Source organism: Megalobrama amblycephala, linkage group LG12, assembly GCF_018812025.1.
Source record: "Megalobrama amblycephala isolate DHTTF-2021 linkage group LG12, ASM1881202v1, whole genome shotgun sequence".
Classification (NCBI taxonomy): Eukaryota; Metazoa; Chordata; class Actinopteri; order Cypriniformes; family Xenocyprididae; genus Megalobrama; species Megalobrama amblycephala.
The window spans coordinates 36,431,935-36,455,918 of NC_063055.1; the positions used below are offsets into that span (position 1 = coordinate 36,431,935).

The 23,984-nt window shown below is 35.4% G+C and overlaps 1 protein-coding gene across 4 annotated transcripts in view; it reads right to left on the minus strand.

The window, feature by feature from the left end:
* Nucleotides 1-384: 384 nt before the first annotated feature.
* Nucleotides 385-23,984, minus strand: part of LOC125280415 (fibroblast growth factor receptor 1-A) — a 58,664-nt gene continuing 35,064 nt past the window's right edge. Inside the window, exons 8-18 of one of the 4 annotated variants that reach the window (XM_048210937.1) lie at nucleotides 21,379-21,526; nucleotides 14,232-14,422; nucleotides 11,768-11,913; nucleotides 11,535-11,656; nucleotides 8,795-8,905; nucleotides 7,567-7,757; nucleotides 7,349-7,471; nucleotides 4,703-4,773; nucleotides 4,473-4,610; nucleotides 4,279-4,384; nucleotides 385-2,710 (exon numbers count right to left, since the gene is read on the minus strand). In XM_048210937.1, the coding sequence (XP_048066894.1) occupies nucleotides 2,531-2,710; nucleotides 4,279-4,384; nucleotides 4,473-4,610; nucleotides 4,703-4,773; nucleotides 7,349-7,471; nucleotides 7,567-7,757; nucleotides 8,795-8,905; nucleotides 11,535-11,656; nucleotides 11,768-11,913; nucleotides 14,232-14,422; nucleotides 21,379-21,526 (1,527 nt within the window). In that variant the 3' untranslated portion in view covers nucleotides 385-2,530. Of the gene's footprint in view, nucleotides 2,711-4,278; nucleotides 4,385-4,472; nucleotides 4,611-4,702; nucleotides 4,774-7,348; nucleotides 7,472-7,566; nucleotides 7,758-8,794; nucleotides 8,906-11,534; nucleotides 11,657-11,767; nucleotides 11,914-14,225; nucleotides 14,423-19,430; nucleotides 19,576-21,378; nucleotides 21,527-23,984 lie in introns of all 4 variants that reach the window. The other 3 variants (XM_048210935.1, XM_048210938.1, XM_048210936.1) reach the window with 3 other exon arrangements.

Below are 23,984 nucleotides of genomic sequence, written 5' to 3' on the forward strand. Positions count from 1 at the left end.
TATTAATATTGAACCACTGTACTCACATGAACTGATTTAAATGTGTTTTTAGTACATTAATGGATCTTGAGAGAGGAAATGTCATTGCTCCCTATGGAGGCCTCACGGAGCCATCGGATTTCAACTAAAATATCTTAATTTGTGTTCTGAAGATTAACAAAGATCTTACAGGTGTGGAACGGCATGAGGGTGAGTAATAAATGACAGAATTTTCATTTTTGGGTGAACTAATCCTTTAAGGTTGATTCTAACTTTTGTTCTCTCACGTTAACTTACGATAAAAGTACATTTCCAGTGATATACAATACTTAATTATTTTATATGTGAATAACATTCCCAATCTGTATTTGAAATCAACAGCAATAAATAAATACTGATACAAAAAACAAGAAATGACATTTATTTATGATTTTATTCGGCAAGCATATGGAGGATGCACACAAAAATGTTCTGTTTAGATCGGGTTTGTGTTGAACAATTCACAATGTTTTCTCTATTAAAGTGTAAATGTCAACATCATCACATATGTCTAAAGAATTTGTCAATTAATGCAATAAATCAATCTGCTCTCTTATTCCAACCATTACTCCTGGTCGAAGGCTTCTGTGAATATTTAGTTTATATGTAGAGTAACGTTTCAATTAAGTTTAATGGTGCAATGCAAAAATATTTGCAGTACATCGCAGCTTATGCACAGCTAGTGAAATATGCCTCTGGTCACCATTCACTTTCACTATATGAAAAACAGCAACATCATTGTGCCTAACAGCTCCTTCTGTTTTCCATGACAAAAACTTTCATTTTAAGGCATTCAATTTCAACTCAGAATAAGAATTCAACACAAGCCGTTGCATATTTAACAAAAGCTGATACATTTATTGATGCATTTTGAGCTAGAAATTTGATGTCAACTAAACGGCAAAGCGACAATCCCAATCGGAATGCATGCCTTTGGGAAAAAACAGACTTACAACCAGTGTTTCAAAAGTCCATATCTGTTGACCCGCGTTGTCTCTCTCAGAACAAAGCAATGTTCCACAAATTAAAATTTACTGCAGCCGTCTCATAAACATGACAAACAATGTTGAATTTAAACTGCTGTATACTCTGCAACCTTCAACCGTATTCTTCAAGCGTATAAATCAAGGCTGGTATTTTTGGAGCGTGAGCTGGTAGCGGGAACAGGGTTCACTTGGCCGAAGCAAGTTTGCGTCTCTAAGTACGTGTAGTGATGCATCAGCCGCTGGCAGGGAGCCAGTCGTCACTGGAAACAGTGTCTGCCGTCTGATGCATTTGTAGCGCAGCACCTCGCTAAGAAGGGTCATTCACACCGCTATAAATAAGGAGCTAACGGTTACTCTCGGCTTTCAGCAGGAGACGGCATTTACACTGTTAGCTACGCATTATAATATTTAATCACCCCTACTAACCTGCAGTCAATTTCACTGTAAACACAATTTATGTTGTAAACTCGTCAGCGAGAGTGATGTTTACAAGGTTCTTTATGCGGCACGAAAGGTTGTGAGATTCATTCGTCAACAGCCTTTATTGGATGTAATTCTTAAAGAGTAACATATGTGTTACCCACTTGATTTTAACGTATGGTCGTTTCATTACATGGAGCGGAACATTCTCTGTTTTGGACGAGATCTAATTCATTGAGAATTTCCTTTTTTCCTGTGATCATTATGAAACGCATCAAATCGGACTCGCTTAAGACATGAAGAGGAAAACCATAAGAACCTTTTCAAATACATATATTTATATAGCTTAAGTCTGACTCTGTACTGAGTACCATCAGGAAGAGAGCAGCACTCGCTGCATCAACGATACAGGACAACAACATTAAGTAACAAAACTGGCCATCTATCAGCTCTTAATAATATAATTTCATCTACAACTCTCATCGCCGCGCTTTCACAAAAGCTACACTTCAAAAAGTTCTACATAAACGCATCCTGGTACAAAAAAAGCAACAGAATTCAAATAGTGTAATAAAAATAAGGGTAGAGTGTAAATATATATTCATATTTATACATTTCTAGATGTATTTACAGTTAAAGCCGTCAGTCAGATAAACGGAGTGCCCGTCGTTAAAATACATTCGGGCAGACCATTTAGTGAAATACATTTTCTTAAGAATTTGGTCTCGGAGGCATGTTTAACACCGACAGAAAATATAAACACTCCCAACATCCATCGATCTGTCCCGCACACAACGATGGCGAGGCTTTCTCTAACACAGATGACAGAGGTGGATATTTCCTATTGAAAAGTCTTGAGAAACACACACGTACCACTTTCTGCTCAAGTGCCCTATAGCTTTATAGCAACAACAGGTAAAGGGGTCAGTGAACGGCTGGTTTGTTCTCTTCCAGCTGTGTGAAACAAGCCGTTATCATTATGTGATGTCCATCCCAAGCGCTTCAGCTCTGTAGTGTGCTGTGTGGCAAAGCATTGTCTCCATGAGTTCATGAGTTGAGTCCAGCCAGCCGCACACTGAAGAGTGACTGGTGGAAGGTGAGGGAGCTCAGCGCTTTTTAAACGCCACTCCACGGTTGGGATGTGGGGGGAGTTTGGGCAGGCAGGGCTCATCAGCACCGGGGTCATGAGAGAACACAGAGTCTTCACCTGAGGAGCAGGTAGAGCTGCGGGTGTCTGGGAAATTTGGAGAAAACTGGTCCAGAGACACAGACAGGTCCAGATACTCCTGAAAATGTAAAACATACACAAAATGTATTATTTTTAATATTACTGTTAATACAACAATTATTATTATTAGATATAAAATGATAATAATAAAAATCAACAACATTTTAATTAGAATTATATTTCATAACAATAATCAACAACAATAACATAGTTGTTCATGTTTTATTATTATTATTATTATTATCATTATCATCATTTTAATTAACAACCAATAATAATAACATAATAATAATAATTATTATTTTTTGTTAATGAATTATTGATATAATTATTAATTAATAATAATTTATTCATTTATTATTTTTAATGACTGAATAATAAGCATCATAAACAACAATGTTGTTCTTGTTTATAGTTTTTATTTATTAATGTATTACTGATATTAATTATTTAATAATACGTTTATTATTAATGTCAATAATAATAGTAATTATTATTATTATTATTAATGTATTATCATCTGCTTATTATTAATGACTGAATAATAATATTAATCATCATCATCATCATCAACCTCAATAATAGCATTGTTGTTCTTGTTCATTGTTATTATTTATTAATATTATCATTATTACTATTATTTGTGAATGTATTTTTATTTAATTATTTAATTATTGAATAATAATAATAATAATAATAATATTGAATAATAATAATAATAATAATAATAAGTAATTATAATAATAACTATTCTTTGTTAATGTATTATTATTATCATTATTATTTTATTACTGATATTATCAAATATAGAATAATAATGATTGTTATTATTGTTGATTATTACTATTGTTATTATTATTATTATTATTATTATTATTATTATTAATGGCCAAATAATAAATCATAAAAACAATATCAATAATAATGTTGTTGTTCTTGTTTATTGATATTATTTAGTGAATGTATTATTTATAATCATTATTGAAAAATAATATTAATCATTTCTATTATTATTTAATATTAATATTTTTGTTTATTATTTTTATTATTATTAGTAATGTATTATTATCCGTTTATTATTACTAATGAATTAATAATAATAATCATCAATAATAACGTTGTTCTTGTTCTTTGTTATTTACTGATCAATAATAATAATAATAATAATAGTTATTATTGTTATCATTATTATTATTTGTTAATGTATTTTATTGATATTAATTATTGAATGATATCAACAACAACAATAATTATTATTAATGGCTATATAATAATAATAACTTGTTAAAGCATTATTGATATTAATTTCTGGATAATAACAACAACAATAATAACAACAACAACAACAATAATAATAATTATTATTATTATTATTAATGGGTGAATATTTATCAGTAAAGTATTATTTGTTTATTATTAATGACTCAATGACAATAACAACAATTATTATTATTCATTATTTATTTATTATTTTTGTTCAATAGTCACTTATTTAATATACCTGGAGCTATGCGGTCACAATTAAACTTAAAACTTTTTTAAACCTTTTTTTTTCAAGCACAGCTGAAATGTCATGCGAAGTATTGAAAGCTGATTTGTGGATTATGTTCTGACTGAGCTTCTCACCTGATTGGACGTCATAGAGAGGGTGCGGTCTAGATCTTCCACCAGCTGCTTGAAAGTGGGTCTCTGAGATGGAACGGCATGCCAGCAATCTCTCATCATCATATACCTTCAAGAGGAACACAGTGTTACAAACCATCCTACGATCTCTACCATCATGACAGAAGTCATATCATTACAACGATCAAGGGTCTTACAGTTCATGGGTACATGTGGAGGGCCGGTCCATGCGGTGGCCTTCCTTTAGCAGTTTAAAGAGTTCCTCGACAGGAACACCTGGGTACGGTGAGCCACCAAGAGTAAAGATCTCCCACAGCAACACCCCAAAAGACCACCTAACATGCAAAGACAGCATCAGAATGACCATTATTAACAGACAAAGGTATCATGTATCTGAACGAGTTTGAGAGAATATCTTCAGACGTACACGTCACTCTGATGGGTGTAAATGCGGTCGAACAGAGCTTCAGGCGCCATCCACTTCACTGGTAAACGGCCCTGTGGAAACACAGTTACTTTATTCACTAACTCATCACCTGTTTGAGATTATAGATCAAAATCCTGCTGGGATTGAAATTGTAATTATGACTCAAAGTATGTGTTCAAAGAAAATCAGGGCCTGTTACTTATGACAAGAATCATCTCTTAAAATACGATCATTCAGATTAGCATCAGATAGGTTATTAATACTCACTGACAGAACTAAACAGCAACAGAAGTCCAGATTAAAAACATTTGGTATTTAGTAAAGTGATTTTTCTTGTGTGTTCACACTTGAAGTTTGGTTCATTTGGTCCAGACCAAGAAATAAAATGATACATTTAGTCCTGGTTCACACACACACACACACACACACACACACACACACACACACACACACACACACACACACACACACACACACACACACACACACACACACACAAAAAAGGCTTTTATGATGTATATTTTGTGACAGAACTTGTCTAACATCCAAACCAAGGCTGTGTGCTTGGCTAAATGTGCTCACTGTATGTGTGATGGAATATGATGGAGCTGACAACTTTGTAAATTCTAAATTCTAAAATTTGTAAAGGAGTCAAAAACAGCAGCAGGAATCCCTCCGTCACACACACACACACACACACACACACACACAAATGAAGATCTGCTGCGAAGAGATGCGGTTCTGATGTAAAATGTAAAAATATGATTTCTTCTAATTTATATAAAATATTTATTTTACAAAACTGTTTTACTATAAAACCGCAAGAAAATCAAAGCCAAAATCTAAAATCTAATCAAGTCGTTTTTCAAATTTTAGGTTGATATCTCAAAAATTGAGCTTTGAGTAAGATTTTGTTTGGGCGCAGTACCAAACTTTTCCACTAGCATCCACGCTCCATTGGTAATCATGAAACCATTTATTTCCATAATGTTCATACAATTTATGAGACTGACATTATTCAGAAGTAGTGAGACGGTGACAGTTAAGGGGTTAATGAATATTTCCATCTTTTTATTCAATCTTTATACAAATTCACTTTATTTATCTGTTTATTTTGTTTGCAAACTAATGTAATATATGAATGTATTTTGCTGGTTATTTTTGAATAAATGTAACATAGTAGTGATCGACCAATATTGATTTTTTTAGAACCGATACCGATAATTTTTGTTTATGTGCCCGATAACCGATATGCAGAACCGATATTTATTTACTGTTATACTTCTGTTTTTGACACGATTACAAAATAAATTAAAGACAGGAGTCACATCAACTTTGCAGAAATGTAATACTTTATTTTAAACTACAGCTTTAGCAGATTTAATAGGCTAAAGCCGTTTAATAGGCTAAAGAGTGAAGAATAATTTGCTGGATAATGTTAAATAACTGAATAATATTCTCTGGAATATTGGAATATAACAAACAAAACATCGTATTTTATTGCATTTCTCAACTGGTATGTTATTAATAATGTTTTTGTCATTCTAGATTATGAAATATCTGCTGACAAAGTGCTGTTTATGCATTTACACATAACTATACTCAAACTGCGATCGCTCGCGGAGGTAATAAATAATTAATTTCCATAAAGTTGTGTTTACTTTAATGTTTCTTAGCGAATTAATGGTTATACAGTAAATGTTTATATAATTATGGTGTTTTAAACAAGTGAATCTTGTTAAAAGTTACATGCGGTGGCCGTGGAGCATTTCCTGAGCATCAACCCGCTGAATGAACAGCAAAATGCAGACGACATCATCGAGGAATATCAGGAGAAAATATCGGTAAATCGAAATATTGGTTGATCTCTATAACATAGAATAAAAATATGTTCACTAAAACATTATAAGTAAATTAGCCAAATAAAATTCATGAATGCATGTATTGTTTTGCCTTTTGATTTGTAACAACATTTTAATCTCTAATTTTGCCATTATTAATATTCATTTAAGCATACATTTAAGAATAATGACTTAAGTTATGCTGTTTCTGCATGTACAGTATTATTTTGATATATTGATGACAATTGACATTGACAAAACAAATAAGAATTAATAAATAAGAATTAAAAAGCGGTATCCATATACTCTATTTGTCTATTCAGCAGATTCTACATCAATAGAACACAATTATGACAAGTGCTGTGCAGCAGGTATATGAAAATTTTTATGTAGAATTCTCTGTTGGGTGTTTTGGCGATTGTTGCGGTTGGTGTGTTTGGAGCAGTCAGTTGTCTACGGTTGTTAACCCTAACCGTGATAGGCAACATCATGACTATGATGAGAAAAAACAGGTATGCTTGAGCATCCTGTGCATTTTAGGGTAGTATCTTGTGATGTCCTGTTTTTGGTTGGTTTAGATGTCTTTGGTCCATGTTGAGTTCAAACGCATACCAGAGAGCGTTTGAAAGTGGAACGAGACATCTTTTCAGGGGTCTCGGTCCTCTTGTTTGGTGCGCACCAGGGTTTGGATGGCAGAGTTCACACTTATTCAAATGTACCGCACTAACAGAACAATTGAACCAGAGTTCATTTTAACTGAACCAAACCTGCCAAGTGTGAACACACCCTCAGTCTGAAATCTTACATTGGTGGTCTTCTTGTAGTAATCAATATGATGGATGTCTCTGGCCAGGCCGAAGTCTGCTATCTTCATAACGTTATCTTCAGTTACCAGGACATTACGGGCAGCCAAATCTCTATGAATGCACTGCAACAGTGAAAACACACATGTGCATTAATCAAGGGAACAATTCTAAAAATTCACATGTTAACTGAGAACAGAATAGCGTTTGAGATGCCAACCTTCTTGGATGCAAGGTACTCCATGCCACGAGCCACCTGGTAGGCGCAGGAGATCAGGTCTTTGATTGACATGTTCTCCACGGGCACCTGGTCGGGGTTGTAGCAGTACTCCATCCCAGGTGGACGGCGTACACGCAGATACTCTCTCAGATTCCCCTTTGCAGCAAACTCCACAATGACGTAGAGCGGACCTGACAATGGCATTATGAAACATAATCAGTCACATAATTCATGTAGTAATATAACAACTGAATACAATTAGTGATTGAATGATATGAGATTTGGGTCACACTTTGGTGTGTCCTTTATTTCAGTGTCCTTGTTACACGTTAAATGTACTTACTGTAGTAATAACAATAAATTATGCATAATTACATGCAACTAACCCGGAACCAAACCAGCTTTTTACTTTCAGCGCTTCCAGGTTCTACGTCAGAACGCCCGCTCAGTATTGGCCAAAGCTGATCACGTGAGCAGCACGACACATGCGTGTGATGCTGACGCAGGAGCCGGCCAATAATGAGTCAGCGCCGTGACGTAGAACCTGGAAGCGCTGAATGTAAACAGCATATGAGAATGACATATGGGACAGATGAATTTGTTGAATAAAGTCGTTATTTTTGTTTTGTTTTTGCACACAAAAAGTATTCTCGCCGCTTCATAACATTTAGGTTGAACCACTGTAGTCACATGGACTATTCTTACAATGTCTTTACTACTTCTCTGGACTATGAATGACAGTAATTAGGTTGCTTTCTATTAAGAAAAACCTCTTGGATTTCATCAAAAATATCTTAATTTGTGTTCTGAAGATGAACGATGGTCTTGCGGGTGTGGAATGACATGAGGGTGAGTAATTAATGACAGAATTTTCATTTTTGGGTGAACTAACCCTTTAAGATTTTTGTGGAAACAGTGATACCCATTTTTTCCAGGATTCTTTGATGAATAGATAGCTCAACTTTTGAAACATTATAAATGTCTTTACTGTGGTGGCCTTACACAGTTTTTGATACATCAATGTGCGATTCAATAAGGAAGTTAGGTTTGATTAATCTAGCATGTGAAATCACAATAGCTGGACTGATGACAACCTTTTGAAGCCAAAAAGCAGTGCGTCTAACAGATTGTTTTTGAAATATGATGTACGCCCGTACTGCATTATCTCTAAATGTTTCCCTCCGCCCATCTGTCTCTCTCCCGCCTTCTTAATTCATCCTTTACTCACCATCTTGTGTGCAGGCCCCCAGCAAGTTGATGATGTTCTTGTGTTTGCCAATAATCTTCATCATTTCCATCTCGGAGATGAGGTCTGACAGGTCCTTCTCTGTGGCGTCGGCTATAAAAGCAATATTGATGAACACACATATATCTTAGTATGACAGGTCACGAAACCTTCAACCTCCAAGCTGTGAGGGACAAACAGTCTATGAGCTGACAGAGCGTCCGGGGGGTTAATTTATTCATGCTCTCCTTTTTCATTTATTTCCAGCGTGGACTTGAAATCAACTTAACATTCAAGACGTTAACATGAAATAGCATTTGGAACATATTTAATTTGCATAATCTGATGCATTTCCCAGCAAAACGGAATCCTCTGTAAAAAATAATGACTTAATTTTATTGGATAGTAAAAAATTAGGCTGTGCTATTACAGGGATTTTCTATATAACAACGTCACTGCAATCGTCTTCACCTTGATTAAAATTCACATCCATCAAAACTTAACTAGCGAGACACTGGTTTGCTTTATCCAGCTTAGAAACGTAGTTTGCGCATCATCTGGCCATATACCTTACATTAGCACTGTTTTGGACTGATTGTTTGAATGCATTCGCTTACTGGATAACTGAACTGAAAACTTTCCCAAAGTTTAGTGCCTTAAAATGATATATACACTACTGGTCAAAAGTTTTTGAACGGTAAGATTTTTTAAATGTTTTTAAAAGAATTCTCTTCTGCTTACCAAAGCTTTATTTATTTGATCCAAAATACAGAAAAAAAGAATAATATTGTAAAATATTTTTACAATTTAAAATAACTTTTTTCTATTTGAACATATTTTAAAATTTAATTTATTTCTGTGGTCTGAATTTTCAGCATCATTACTCCAGTCTTCAGTGTCACATGATCCTTCAGAAATCATTCTAATATGATAATTTTCTGCTCAAGAAACATTATTATTATTATCAATGTTGAAAACAGTTGTGTACAATTTTTTTTTTTTTTTTTTTTAAACAGGATTCCTTGATGAATAGAAAGTAAAAAAAAAAAAAAAAAAAACATTTATCTGAAGTAGAAATCGTTTGTAACATTATCACTACCTTTCAAAAGTTTGGGGTCAGTAAGAGAGAGAATTTTTTTTTTTGGAAAGACATTAATACTATTTATTCTACGGAAGAGGATTAGGGCCAATAATAAAAATAATAAAAAAATAAAACCATCTTGAGATTAAAGTTGTTAAATTTTGAGAAAAAAGTCGAGATAAAATGTTGAGAATAAAGTCATTAAATTATGAGAAAAAATTTGTTACATTACGAGAACAAATTCGTTAAATTATGAGAAAAATGTTGTTAAATTTAGAGAAAAAAAGTCGTTAAATTACGAGAATAAACTCGTTAAATTTCAAGAAAAAAGTCAAGTTAAAATGTTGAGAATAAAGTCATTAAATTACGAGAACAGATTCCTTAAATTACGAGAATAAATTCGTTAATTTAATGACTTTATTCTCAACATTTTATCTCGACTTTTTTCCCGAAATTTAACAACATTTTTCTCATAATTTAACGAATTTGTTCTCGTAATTTAACGACTTTTTTCTCGTAATTTAATGACTTTATTCTCAACATTTTATCTTGACTTTTTTCACGAAATTTAAGGAGTTTATTCTCAACATTTTATCTCAACTTTTTTCTCAAAATTTAACGAGTTTTTTCACGTAATTTAATGACTTTATTCTCAACATTTTATCTCAACTTTTTTCTCAAAATTTAACGAGTTTTTTCACGTAATTTAATGACTTTATTCTCAACATTTTATCTCGACTTTTTTCACGAAATTTAATGAGTTTATTCTCAACATTTTATCTCAACTTTTTTCTCAAAATTTAACAACTTTAATCTCGAGATGGATTTATTTTTTTATTATTGCTTGGCCCTAATCCTCTTCCGTAATTATTCAGCAAGGATGCATTAAATTGATCAAAAGAGAAAGTATAGACATTTATAATATTGCAAAAGCTTTATATTTCAGAAAAAAAAATCTTTTCAACTTTCTATTCATCAAATAATCCGGGATAAAAAAAAAATGTACACAACTGTATTCAACATTGATAATAATCAGAAATGTTTCTTGAGCATCAAATCATCATATCAGAATGATTTCTGAAGGATCATGTGACACTGAAGACTGGAGTAATGATGCTGAAAATTCAGCTTTGATCACAGAAAATCATTATATTTTAAAACAGATTCAAATAGAAAACAGTTATTTAAAACTGTAAAAATATTTCACAATATTAATGTTTTTGCTGTATTTTGGATCAAATAAATAAAGCCTTGGTGAGCAGAAGAGGCTTATTTTAAAAACATTAAAAAATCTTATAGTTCAAAAACCTTTGACCGGTAGTTTATATAAAACTAAAATGACACCGATGTAGAAAACATTGGTACACACTCTCTGTATCACTGTCAGAGTGTTTGCAAATGTTTCCGGCCTTGCACTCGCCGAGGAGAGGATAGGAAACAGACAGAATGTGAATCAGAGTAAACAAGCTGCTATGGTACGGTATGTGACACCAGAGCTCAAATAACATGCTTCAGGGTCAAGGTGGAATACAGACGAAAGCTCAGTAGACCATCAGATTCCTCATGAGATACCGAATTCCAGACAGAGTTTGCTGGCGTATTTCCCTTTTTACACCACACACACACAACAGTCAGCTAACAACGGAGGCAGAAAACACTTACATTTGAGCATCTTGACAGCCACTTTGGTGACACGACTGGGTTTGTCTTTATCCATCCCCATAGCCTCGGCCATCATCACCTGCCCAAAGCAGCCCTCTCCAAGCGGCTTCCCAAGAACCAGCCTGAGACACACACGCAATATCAATCACTGACACCGAACACTTCGCCATGCCATTTTTGTGCATATATACATCTTTAGTTAGTGAATGATGACTGCAATGTGTGTGTGTTACCTGTCTCTGTGTACCTCCCAGCGTGGGTCCTGGGGCAGTTCATATTCGGAGACCCCTGAGAGCATAGGGGAGCCACTGGAGGACAGACGGGAGGGGCGGACCAGCATCCCACCAGAGTGCATCGATGAGCTGGAGTCCACAGACACCTGTACGGAAATACTTAAAACTTACTCTCCACACGATGCAGCAACAGAAATACACATGTGAAGACTGTGATGTTGTGCGCTCATGGGTGTATGTGAGTTACTTGCTCAGGGGGGCATCTATAGACACTGATGCAGAGAGACGCACTGATATTATACAACAAACATCAGCAACTCTCAAGGAAAACGGATCACAATCAAAACGGAAATTATATGAACCAACGTTCAATCAAAAATGAACTCAATAAATTAGTTGAAGGAAATGAGAAAATAAGTTTGACATTTGAAACCTGCACAAAACCTTGAGTTTAAACTAGGCATTAAATTATTTTAAACATTTTAAGTCTTTTAAAGCCATATGATAGCTTTGTAAGGTGTGCTCATATTTACCAGTGTCTGGTGAATTTTTGCGGATCAAATAAAAAAATAACTTCAACAGTAATCAACACAATCCAAAATTTTGCACAAGGGTGAAAAATTTCCCCATGCAGGTTTTGCAACGGGTTCAAACTGGTCAGGCAGATTCACAGCTGCTTGGTTTGGAAGTGCTTCATACATCTCTAGACTACTGACAATGGATTTTAGACCTTTTTTGCCCACGAAATTTCACAATGTGACTGCACCTTAAGGAACAGAGAAATTAAGTTTTTATTTACAAAAAATTCTCTAACAGAATTTTAATTTTTTTCATGAAAACTAATGTCTTAAATTAAAGAGGCAATATTATGCCCTTTAACAAAGTTTTGATTTTGTTTTTTTGGCTATATTAGAATAGGTTTTCATGCTTGAAAGTTCAAAAAACACATTATTTTTCACATATATGACATTGTTGCAGCTCCTCGCTTCCCAGTCTGTCAGTAACTCTCTGGGCTGCATTTCTCAAAAGCACCAATGCACCTATTATCAACTCACATTCAAAAAATGAATTGTTGGATTTACTTAAAAAAGAAGCGTCAAGTGGTTCCACACAACTATATTGAGTCATGTGTACAAATATCAATTTAGTTGTATGAACAAAAGAAATTCAAGTAAAGCTAACAACATTTCTTTGAGTAAATACAAATCATTTGAATTTGTCAGTTAAAATTTATATGTGCAGTTTACTTAATAATGTTATGTTTATTACGTAACGTGAACACATTTATTGACTTCATTTACCTCATAATTTGCTTTACAAAATGTACTCAAAAAATAACTCGTTGAACAAACTCAATTGAATTGAGTGCAGGAATTCCATCCTATAAATATGCATATATGAGGCTCACAGACTAAACGCAGACGCCACTCTTCTGCATAATGGTAACCACAACATTCAAAAACATTACAGGAACTCCTCTAAATGTCCAACATATCTGAACATTAAACACTAACATAAACTAACAACATCTTTCCCTTTACTGAAAAACATAAAATTACACTTTAATCCCTAAATTTACTTTCCTAATGCAGTCAGGGAACTGTTGATCCACTGCCCAGTTAGCTATGTCAACATTAATTTGAGTGTTTCACTCAGCAATGTTAAGTTGACTGAACAAACACTCAAGTAAAGCTGACAATACTCAATTTTAGTAGAAACAACTCAGTTAAATTAAGTTCATGTAGTTACATGAGTTTAAGTAATGTGAAAAAGGATGGTTTGAGTGAAACTAACAACAGTAAAGTTCATTTTTTGAGTGCAGCATACAATGCTTTTGATAAATGCAGCTCTATGAAGCCCCTCCTTCTGAAAAGAGCAATGTGGTCAGCTGGACAAACGTGTTGCGATTGGTCAAGCGCTTCGAGTGTTCTTGGGAAATATCAAGCTGTTTACCATAACCGTGAGTTTCAACACACTACTAACTAACTCAACCAGGCCCCTGCCATTTATTTTGTGTATGTCTTAGACGGGAATTATTTAAATGAGGAATATTCTGATGTGTTCGTTCCTGGAAGAAAACTCAAGGCTACAATGGAGGCATTTCAGGGAGTTCAGAAACAGTGACACTGAATTAGAGAGTTACCCCTGCTGGAGGGACTTTGTGCTTTGGAACTTTGCAGACATTTTTAATGCTCAAACATGAACATTAAATCCCTAAAGAATGTGAAAAAAATCATAATAGGTCATCTTTAACGATAATATAGTCGAATATCTTCAAACTATGTTGCAGTCCTGGATGACTTCTGAAGGTGACCTGTGTCTTTTTTTCTTTTTTTTTTGAGAAACATTTTCAGTATCAATCACATACTACAACACCCAGACAGTAACATTAACAAACTGTTGAAATATGATGTTTCAATGTTTAGTGGTAAAGAGATCAAACCCCCTATCTACTTTCTGTTACCTGTCTGCGCAGGGGGATGCTCTTGGCCAGCTTGTGGACAGCCAGCTGGCTGTTGAAGTCACTTTTCTTGGCTGAGCTGTGCATTTTGGCCAGCACTGCGGTCACCACCATCACACAGATAAGGAAGAAGCCCACGCAGTAGATCAGCACCTCCAGGTACGTCTGGTTTGGCAGTTGAGTTGGAGGAATGGCTAGATTATGAAAGAAGGGAGCAATGCAAGATGGCACAATGGAAGGGAATGAGCTTGCTGACTGCTAAAGGTATGATTATGTGTTTATTTACCTTTATAAAGTGCTAACAATGACATATCCAATCTATATAGGTACCTGTACCAGCAGAGCTTGAATCTTTAACAATCACTGCAACTGACCCTTTGCTAAGTCCCGCCTTAATGGTACTGAGCAACTGTTGCCATACATGTTATCAGACAAGCTTTTGCTATTAACAAGCTTTTGGAAACCATGTGCTCGGATAACTTAAAATAGAATTTTACAGGAATTATCCTAAGATATTGCAAAATGTTGTTGCTGGCGCACCTATAATAGTCCTCTTTTTAAATCAGTCTTAAACAGTGCTTAACAAATTTATTAGGCCACCACCTAATGTAAGGTTTGCGCCACAGCTGCCCTAAACTAACAGTATTGGTGATTACCAAAATCATTTTTCATGTTTCTGTAATGGTTAATCCACAGCAGTATGCATAAGCCCTTTAACCACAGTAGTGTTTCTAATGCTAAAATATAATTTTTGTTGGGATTTAATGGATTATAAAGATAGATCACACAAAAGCAAGTCTTCGGGAACAACTACAAACTATTTGGAAGTCAATAACAACAGAGACTGTGGAAAAGTACATAAACACAATGCCAGCAAGAATACAAGCTGATATCAAGGCCAAAATAAGGCCATACAAAATAAAAATAAAATATATAATTTTCTTGGTTATTATGTGTGAATAAAAACTATTGTTGTTTCAGTTTCTTATTTCCCTAATAAATGACAATAAAATGTTTAGTTTTAAACAAATTTGACAGATGATTCCTGAAATATGTGTTTTCTCTTTATTATGACAGATGGTCTAATAAATTTATTAAAGGTGCTAAAGAGGATGTTTTGTTTTATACATTTTTGCAATATTACTTGAAACTGTCTTTACTAACTGATAAAAGACTATTTATTAGGTGCACTGAAAGTAATAATATTAATATACATCATCTGTGCACGAGGTAGGGCCTTAAAAACATCAGCCAATCGTTTACGCGATCATCACGTAAACGATTGGCTCTCTGGCTTGTCAATCACTGCCGTGACGTTCCTTGTGAGAGACGAGCGCGGCTGCGCTCCAGTAACTTTCCACACTCCACAGGCGCCGCATGCAATGTTTTTGTCAGGAGACAGGAGTAACAACTGCAGATTATGAGTTACCTGCGGTGAGTCCGACATAATGAATCCACTAACACGACACAGCGAATGCCGGTGGTAAACACTCGTGTTCCAATACGAGTGTTTACGAGTTTTGGGAGGCGTTCCTTCGAAGGAGGGGGGTTGTTCTTACGCATGCGCTCATTTCAAAAACTCAGTAACAGTCTTTGGATTCTCAGTCGATGAAAAAATCCTCTTTATCACCTTTAAGCACTGTATACAATCAGTAAAACACCTACATTTGCACCAAAGTAAATTCATTTAATAATTATGGAAGACCATATATGCTACAGAATAAAACAAGTGAATTTTTAAATCTCACAATTCATAATTTATAGAGTTTATACCTCACTATTTTGAGTTAACATCTCATAATTCAGACTTTCTCCCAACTTGATATCTCGTAATTTTGCCATTTTTCTTAGAACTGAGTTTTTTTCCTGACTATTTCTCACAATTCCGAGTTTTGATTTAACATCTCGCAATTCAGATGTTATTTCTCAGAATATGTGTGCTTATTCCATGCTTTTTAAATATAGCAATAGCACCCAACGTGGAGTGGAGCTTAGCAAAAGGTCAGCTGGAGAGAATATTTTGAACCGTGACTCTAATGGCCAGCCTGTCTAGCATTGGTATGAATATGTACTCCGCTTCTATATTGTACACATTCCTGCCAAGGTTAGAGCATCTGCCTGTTTAAGAAGCTTTAAGAATATCATATTAGCAGGAGACCTTTTTCTTTTTAAATGTACATATGAAATTCTTTATAAAACCACAAACACACTGATGCATACACACACATGCACATGCACAAAACAAAAGTCCTCTAAAAACCAATCTGGAGATGTCGTTGTTCACGTGAATGGTGCATTGCAATGAACACAAACTCCTATTGTAGCATGATAATTACTTCTTTCATGGATCAGGTTTCATGGCACATTCTTCTGCTTATGTGACTAGCAGGAGAAGGAAACCACTGCTCATGATACTTGGCAGCTCTCGCTACGAGATTAAGCCAAAAAATGGCCTTATGTAAACTCATATGAGACATTAAATTTGCAACACAAATACAAATGTAAATTGAGAGGAATGGCTTATCTGGGTGGGCAGACAAAATCTGAGCGGGTATGCATTTCAGCTAAGTATAAATGGAGAGCTAGGTTATGGGGGTAAAATTACATGAGAAGTCTGGCTGATACAGATATTTCCTATGCTATTTGGTTGGTGTTTGTCTGCCCCAAGGCTCTGGTTCTTTATACGGAGCTTCTTTCACACAGTTCATGCACACAAAAGATTATTGTATCATGTATACATTTCACACAGCACACAACAATGCACATGCAAATGCATCTCATTGACGGATCACTTCTCTTTGCCTTCTCTTTTAGTAACTAAATGAACAATCAAATATGAATATTGTAGTGTGAACATGAAGCTCAAATGCTCTTTTGAGTTATTATATTTACATAATGCGTTTTATTATAAGAGTTAGGCCCACAGTTTGCTGACTGCAACATGCAAATGCAAGAAGACCAACATTCAACATCGAGAATGAAATCCTAATTCTTAAAGTTGAATGTGTTTAAGATTTTGACTGACAAGCATCTTGATAAATCGAATCTATTTAAACAATGAATAGATTCACCTTCTAGGTGAGGTATTTATCAAACCTGAGCCAAAGAGGAAATGATGTCAGCATAGTGCTTATGCTTAAAATCACACTCTTTGGGATGCTTGTCCAGTTTTCAGGCACACAGAAATGTTAATTGGAAACAGGTTAATTTTGAAAAACTAGGAAAAGGATTTTATAATATAAAAGTGCAAAATGGAAACAAAGCTTTGCCAAACCACTAGCCACAATGTCCCATCTGTTCTCAGATGTTTTTTGTTGTTACGCATTATATAACTTATTTTGACTTTAATCTAGTACATTGTGAGAATGATTAGATGTGTTCGCCAAACATTTACGGTTATTACTTAATTAGTTCAATACATACACGTATACAGATATCTAGTAGCGGGGATGCGACATTGTGTGCAAAATCAATAGTTTTATTTGTAAGATTTTATTTTACATTCCTGTTCTACATGCATGTCCTATGTACTTAGTATAACTAGGTTCAAACCCTAAACTTAACCAATTTTAAGTCTAAGCAGTTAGACACAAAAGTACTTTCTTGTGTAAATACACTGCAAGTACACGTACTGTAAAATAAAGTGCAATCGCTTTCCTTACCAATGCCATTATTTACTCGCAGTCAGCCACAAATAATTTATTATGCATGTGAATAAATAGCATGGGTAATTGGCTGGTCATGTGATCTCATAACGCCCCCATGAGGCGACCCACTAAAATTAATCAGCTTTTATAAGGCTACTGTTCTGAGTCAACTCATTTTAGTGTAAATGATTTTCAAAAGTAATGTTCCTGTCTTTGAGTAAATATCTACAATAGTTGCACAAGGTTCAGTTGTAGTCGGAGATAGTGGAAGGTTTGGCTTCGCTTTGATTCCACTTTTCATAAAGAAAGGCAAGAAACATGTCATTTTGACATGCTTCAACTGACATTTCAAGTGTCAGTCAACACCCAGATGAATAACAAAACCACAAAGCAGACACACAGGGGTTGAAGAATGGTGCGGTTCACAAAGAATTGTTATTTGCTATAAAACCACTGTATCGCTTGTAATGAAAGTAAATGAAAGAGCTAGTGTTTACTAGCAATGACAATGTCTTAAATGTTCTGTTAAGAGACAATAGAAATAGACGACATTCACATGTTAAGATTCTCTCACACACTACACATAATGGTTTATTTATATCCCAAATTCACTCTAAGAAATGCTGGGTTAAAAACAACCCAAGTTGGGTTGAAAATGGACAAACCCAGCAATTGGGTTAAATGTTTGTCCAACCTGTTGGGTAGTTTTATTTGACCCAACTATTGTTTGAAAATTACTGTATTTCTTGCTTAAACTGAACCCAAAGTATGTTGGAAATGAACATTTATTAACACGTTTATTGAATAATAATTAAACAATACACATTTATTAAATTGCTTATTAATAAATGTTCACCTTTTAATTTACTGCTGTTGCCTCTAATGATTATGTGTCTGATTTTTAATTTCCAAACCTATTTTGGGTTCATTTTAAGCCAGACATATAGTAAATTTTAAACAATAGTTTGGGTTAAATGAAACTGCCCAGCACGTCGGGCAAACATTTAACCCAACCCAATCGCTGAGATCCAACCTAAATTGGATTGTTTTAACCCAACATTTTTAGAGTGATATATTAGACATGAGTCATATTTATGAAAAGTGAATGTCCACTTTGTGTTAAAACATGGTGGTATTTTGAGGCTTCTTGGACCTCAAAGATAAAAACAGTAAAGTCAATTTCAACAGAACATTAGGAACATTTTCAGCAGATTTTTATGGAAATCACCGCAGTTATGTGACCAAATTCAACCCACAGTGTGAACTGCCGCTGTTAAGCCCAAAGTATACCTCAGTTTTGACGCAAACGCTTGGTGTATGTGTACAGCTGAACACCCAGCCTTTCAAAGTACACAATGTGCGCAATAGAAAGTTTCATCCTTGTTCAATATTTCTCTTCTCAAGTTATGACCGATAAAAATATCTTTGTACTCGTTTAAACTGTGAACAAGTTTTCAACATTTTGAACATCTATTGTTGTTATACGTTGATATACTTTGGGCTTTAGACAGGGAGAAACATCAACCAAAAAGAGCACCACAAGAACCAAAGATACCTTTATAGACAGTCAACCATGCAGAGTGATGGGAGTGGCCGATAGAGTTCCCAGCCAAGCAGGTGTACTCTCCAGCATCCTCTAAAGACACATTCCTGATCTGCAGTACCTCCATCTCCTTATCCGTAGTGTTGACGCCTGCCGTCTAGAGGAAAGAACCACAGGATGAAGCCGGAGAGCTCCGGGAAAACCCACCAGAGGAGAGACAGAGTTTTTGTATAAAGAACGGTGAAGATTTGACAACATGGAGTAAGAGAAGGGTGCTGGAGAAACACCCTTCACCGTCCTTAAAGAAAGCAGGACAGCTCCCTGATTGGAAGTGGATCCTTCGATGACCCTGCTGACAGATTCGTGGTTAGTTGGAGAACGGAGCACGCGGCTCCAACCGCTACAGACCCAACACCTGAAGACGATGGTGACATCCACCCGCCTCCATCTCCACATGCACAAGATGGGCCACATGGAACATTACCCAGCAGAGACTGTACAGAAACGCTCTCACATACACACGCATTCAGAAAAGGAAACAGTGGCATTTAGACTGGGAGGTGAAACCAGTGGATTAGAAAGCCTAGTCAAAGTATTTGTGACAAAGAAAGAGAAAGAGAGAAATGTGTCAAAGGTACTGGCACTTTGCTTCAGGCGATACTATGGTATCTGTTGAATTTGCTATCCCAGTGCAATCATCAAATCAAGAAAATATTGGAGTGCACTAAGTTGCCAAATGTTGCCATCTACAGAAGTAGCCTGTGAGTCCTGTATGCTAGAAATTTTGTGATTATGGGGACTGTTTAAAAGGCTACACTAAGTGCACAAAGCTTTCACAATTAAAGGGATAGTTCACCCAAAAATGAAAATCCTGCCATCATTTAAGTTCTTCCAAACCTGAACACAAAAGAAGATATTTTTGAAGATTGTTGGTAACCAAACAGTTGATGGGCCCCAATGACTTCCATACACTTTTTCCCCATACTATGGAAGTCAATGGGGCCCATCAACTGTTTGGTTACCCACATTTTTGGGTGAAATATCCCTTTAAGGCTTTATGCTCAAGCATCATCCTACTTTGAAATTAATCGCACATAACATGATTAATCGCAATTAAATCACAGAAAACCATGCAAGTTATTGGTACAATTTCTAGAATCGATTCTCAACTCTTGATAAAACAGTTATTTTTACAACTGCAATTACTACAATTAATAATAATTATTAGTATTATTAATGCAATATTTATTATTCATTACAATTATTATTAATACAAAAATAAAAATTTACTAATATCATTGTTATTCTTGATAAAGAACATACAGCGGCAGTTCTGCCTTTACTACACATTATTTATTAGCAGTATGCAACCAAAAGTTTGAAAACCAGTAGTCACAGATGAAATCCCTGTGAGAGTGTTCAATATCATATTAATTTTTGCTTTGACATTGAAAATTGTGAAATGCCAGTGGTATTTGTGGTATTTATGAGGAAGAAAGAGAGACTGCAGAATTTAATAGTCATGGAAACAAAGTAGTCCTGAAAAAACAAAAGCAAAGTGGATAGGGCAAGGTAAAAGAAAAAGCCCTCGAGCGAGGTGAAGGAATTTAGACAAGCACATTCTCAAGGTGCCACTGAAACGCTTTTGAAGTGCAAGAGAGTGCAAGTAATCTTCAGAGGGCATGAAAAACACCCTTATTAGGAGGGCACAGTGCTGCACAGAGATGGAGAGAAGGAAACGTCCAGTGTAAACATAAGCCAAAATACTTCCAGTTGCTCTGCTGGGATTTTCCATGGCGTCATTTACGGCACCACAAGAAAATAAAAAAGGAGCGACGAAGTGGGAAGATGTGTTACGGTCACCTAAGAGCCTAATAACCGCTGTCTCTACCTCCGTCTAAACATCTACTTCTGCCTCTTTCTGCACTGATGTATCTCTGTAGCAGGGGGCGTGTGTTACCTTGCGAGTGTTTAACGACGGTGAGCCATGCTGATTGGTTGGCTTGGCCTATATAATTGGCCACTTTACATATATACTCCCCACTTTCTTCTTCTGTCACGTTGTACAGCGTCAAGACCTGTGTGTTGGAGCTGTTGACCCCAGAGTGCTGTGGAGGTCAAACATATGACAGAGGTCAAGCACAAAGTCAAACATTAAGGTCACTGTGATCCCAGCTGTCACTGAAGGACACCACCTGCCATTACGGCTCTTATGAAATGGATTATGACAGCCTGCCAAGAACAAGGCTCATATTTTCCCCAAAAGCTGTTAGTCCTGCTCCATTTGCTGGCATGCTTGGTACACAGAGGTGAAGTTATATGGTGAAAGTTACTTTGAAACAGACTTGGACAAACAATTTTGGACACACTCTTTTAAGTGCAACAGAAAAGGTAGAGAACTTTGAGGAACTTTTGGATTTCTGATATTTAAAGGAACACTGTAGGTTACAACTTAAGCACTATTTACAGTATCAGTGGCAGCATCGATTACCACAGGGACCAATAAATGTTTTTATACACTTACCGTGCAAGTTTATATGAAAATTTGGTTTACTCCATAGACTTCAACTGTCAGCAGTTTTTGTTTATTTTTTACAAAATGTAGGGTGGTGTTGCTATTGTTAACTAAACTTTAAAAAAATCTGTACGATAATTTAAATAAAGCTCAAATAAAATTAAAAACATATTAGATTAAAAAAACTTAAACTTCAAAGAAAATGAAAAATGTTGAACTGAAGTAAGAACTGTAGTACTGAAAACTACTAAAACTACAATTGAAATAAAAATACAGCTAAATATAAATATAAAAAAAAATGAAAACTAAAAATAGTAAAAATAAATAAATAAATAAAAAAATATATATGATTATTAGTCAACATTATAATAGTATATAAATAATTCTCAAATAGCACTTATGTGGGACCAGTTTAACTCCCACTATTCCCTACTATTAGGGATTCACCGATACCAGGCCGATACCAAGCTCATGTACTTGTACTTGTGCTTGTAAAAATACCCCCGATACCAAAGACCGATACCTCACGTGACGTAACTGACTGAATTGTCCGTGCAGACACCTCAGAGGTGTGGAAACACTTCAAAATTAATGATGACAACACACACATTGAGAACTGTATGCTTTCAATCACAATTCGTTATCGATTAGTGAAGGTGGGATAGGCGGAATCGCGCTGAATGACACAGACCAGAAGCGCCTGAATGGTCAAATCAATGCACACAGTTGTCAAAATGTCCATCGTGTCGAGTATCTCACGTAAGTACAGTCGGTTATGGCTTAAGTGGACGTAAACATTTGGGTGAAAACAAGATATGTGTCAGTATCCATGGATTCGGTCTTAAAGGGAGCCTATATTTGTCATGTTAATAAAACAACAAAATATGTTAAATAAATATATACATGGTAAATAAACCTACTGTATCTGAAAAACAAGTTTATTTAATTTGTATCTCTATAGTATTTGTTGTATTGTTTGTAATTTGTTTGTAAAATTTCTTTTTATATAACAAAATTATATATTGGTAATTATGCCCTTTAAAGGTTATTGGATACTGTGAAATTTGTGACAAGCACATAAAAATGTTTTTTTTTTTTTTCATTATAGTATAGTACATTCATTAGTCTCACAGTGTTGTGCTTGGAAAACTGCAACATCACCAAAAGAGAGAGAGAAATTAATAAATGTATAGGCGAGTACTAGAAAAAAAAATCGGTGCATCCCTACCTGCTATTGACGGAATATTCCATCATTTATGACACAAACGCTTCCCCGCCATTGACGGAATTTTCCATCATTTATGACGCAAACGCTTCACCACCATTGACGGAATTTTCCATCATTTATGACGCAAACGCTTCCCCGCCATTGACGGAATTTTCCATCATTTATGACGCAAACGCTTCCCCGCCATTGACGGAATTTTCCATCATTTATGACGCAAACGCTTCCCCACCATTGACGGAATTTTCCATCATTTATGACGCTAACGCTTCCCCACCATTGACGGAATTTTCCATCATTTATGACGCTAACGCTTCCCCACCATTGACGGAATTTTCCATCATTTATGACGCAAACGCTTCCCCACCATTGACGGAATTTTCCATCATTTATGACGCAAACGCTTCCCCACCATTGACGGAATTTTCCATCATTTATGACGCAAACGCTTCCCCACCATTGACGGAATTTTCCATCATTTATGACGCAAACGCTTCCCCGCCATTGACGGAATTTTCCATCATTTATGACGCAAACGCTTCCCCACCATTGACGGAATTTTCCATCATTTATGACGCTAACGCTTCCCCACCATTGACGGAATTTTCCATCATTTATGACGCTAACGCTTCCCCACCATTGACGGAATTTTCCATCATTTATGACGCAAACGCTTCCCCACCATTGACGGAATTTTCCATCATTTATGACGCAAACGCTTCCCCACCATTGACGGAATTTTCCATCATTTATGACGCAAACGCTTCCCCACCATTGACGGAATTTTCCATCATTTATGACGCAAACGCTTCCCCACCATTGACGG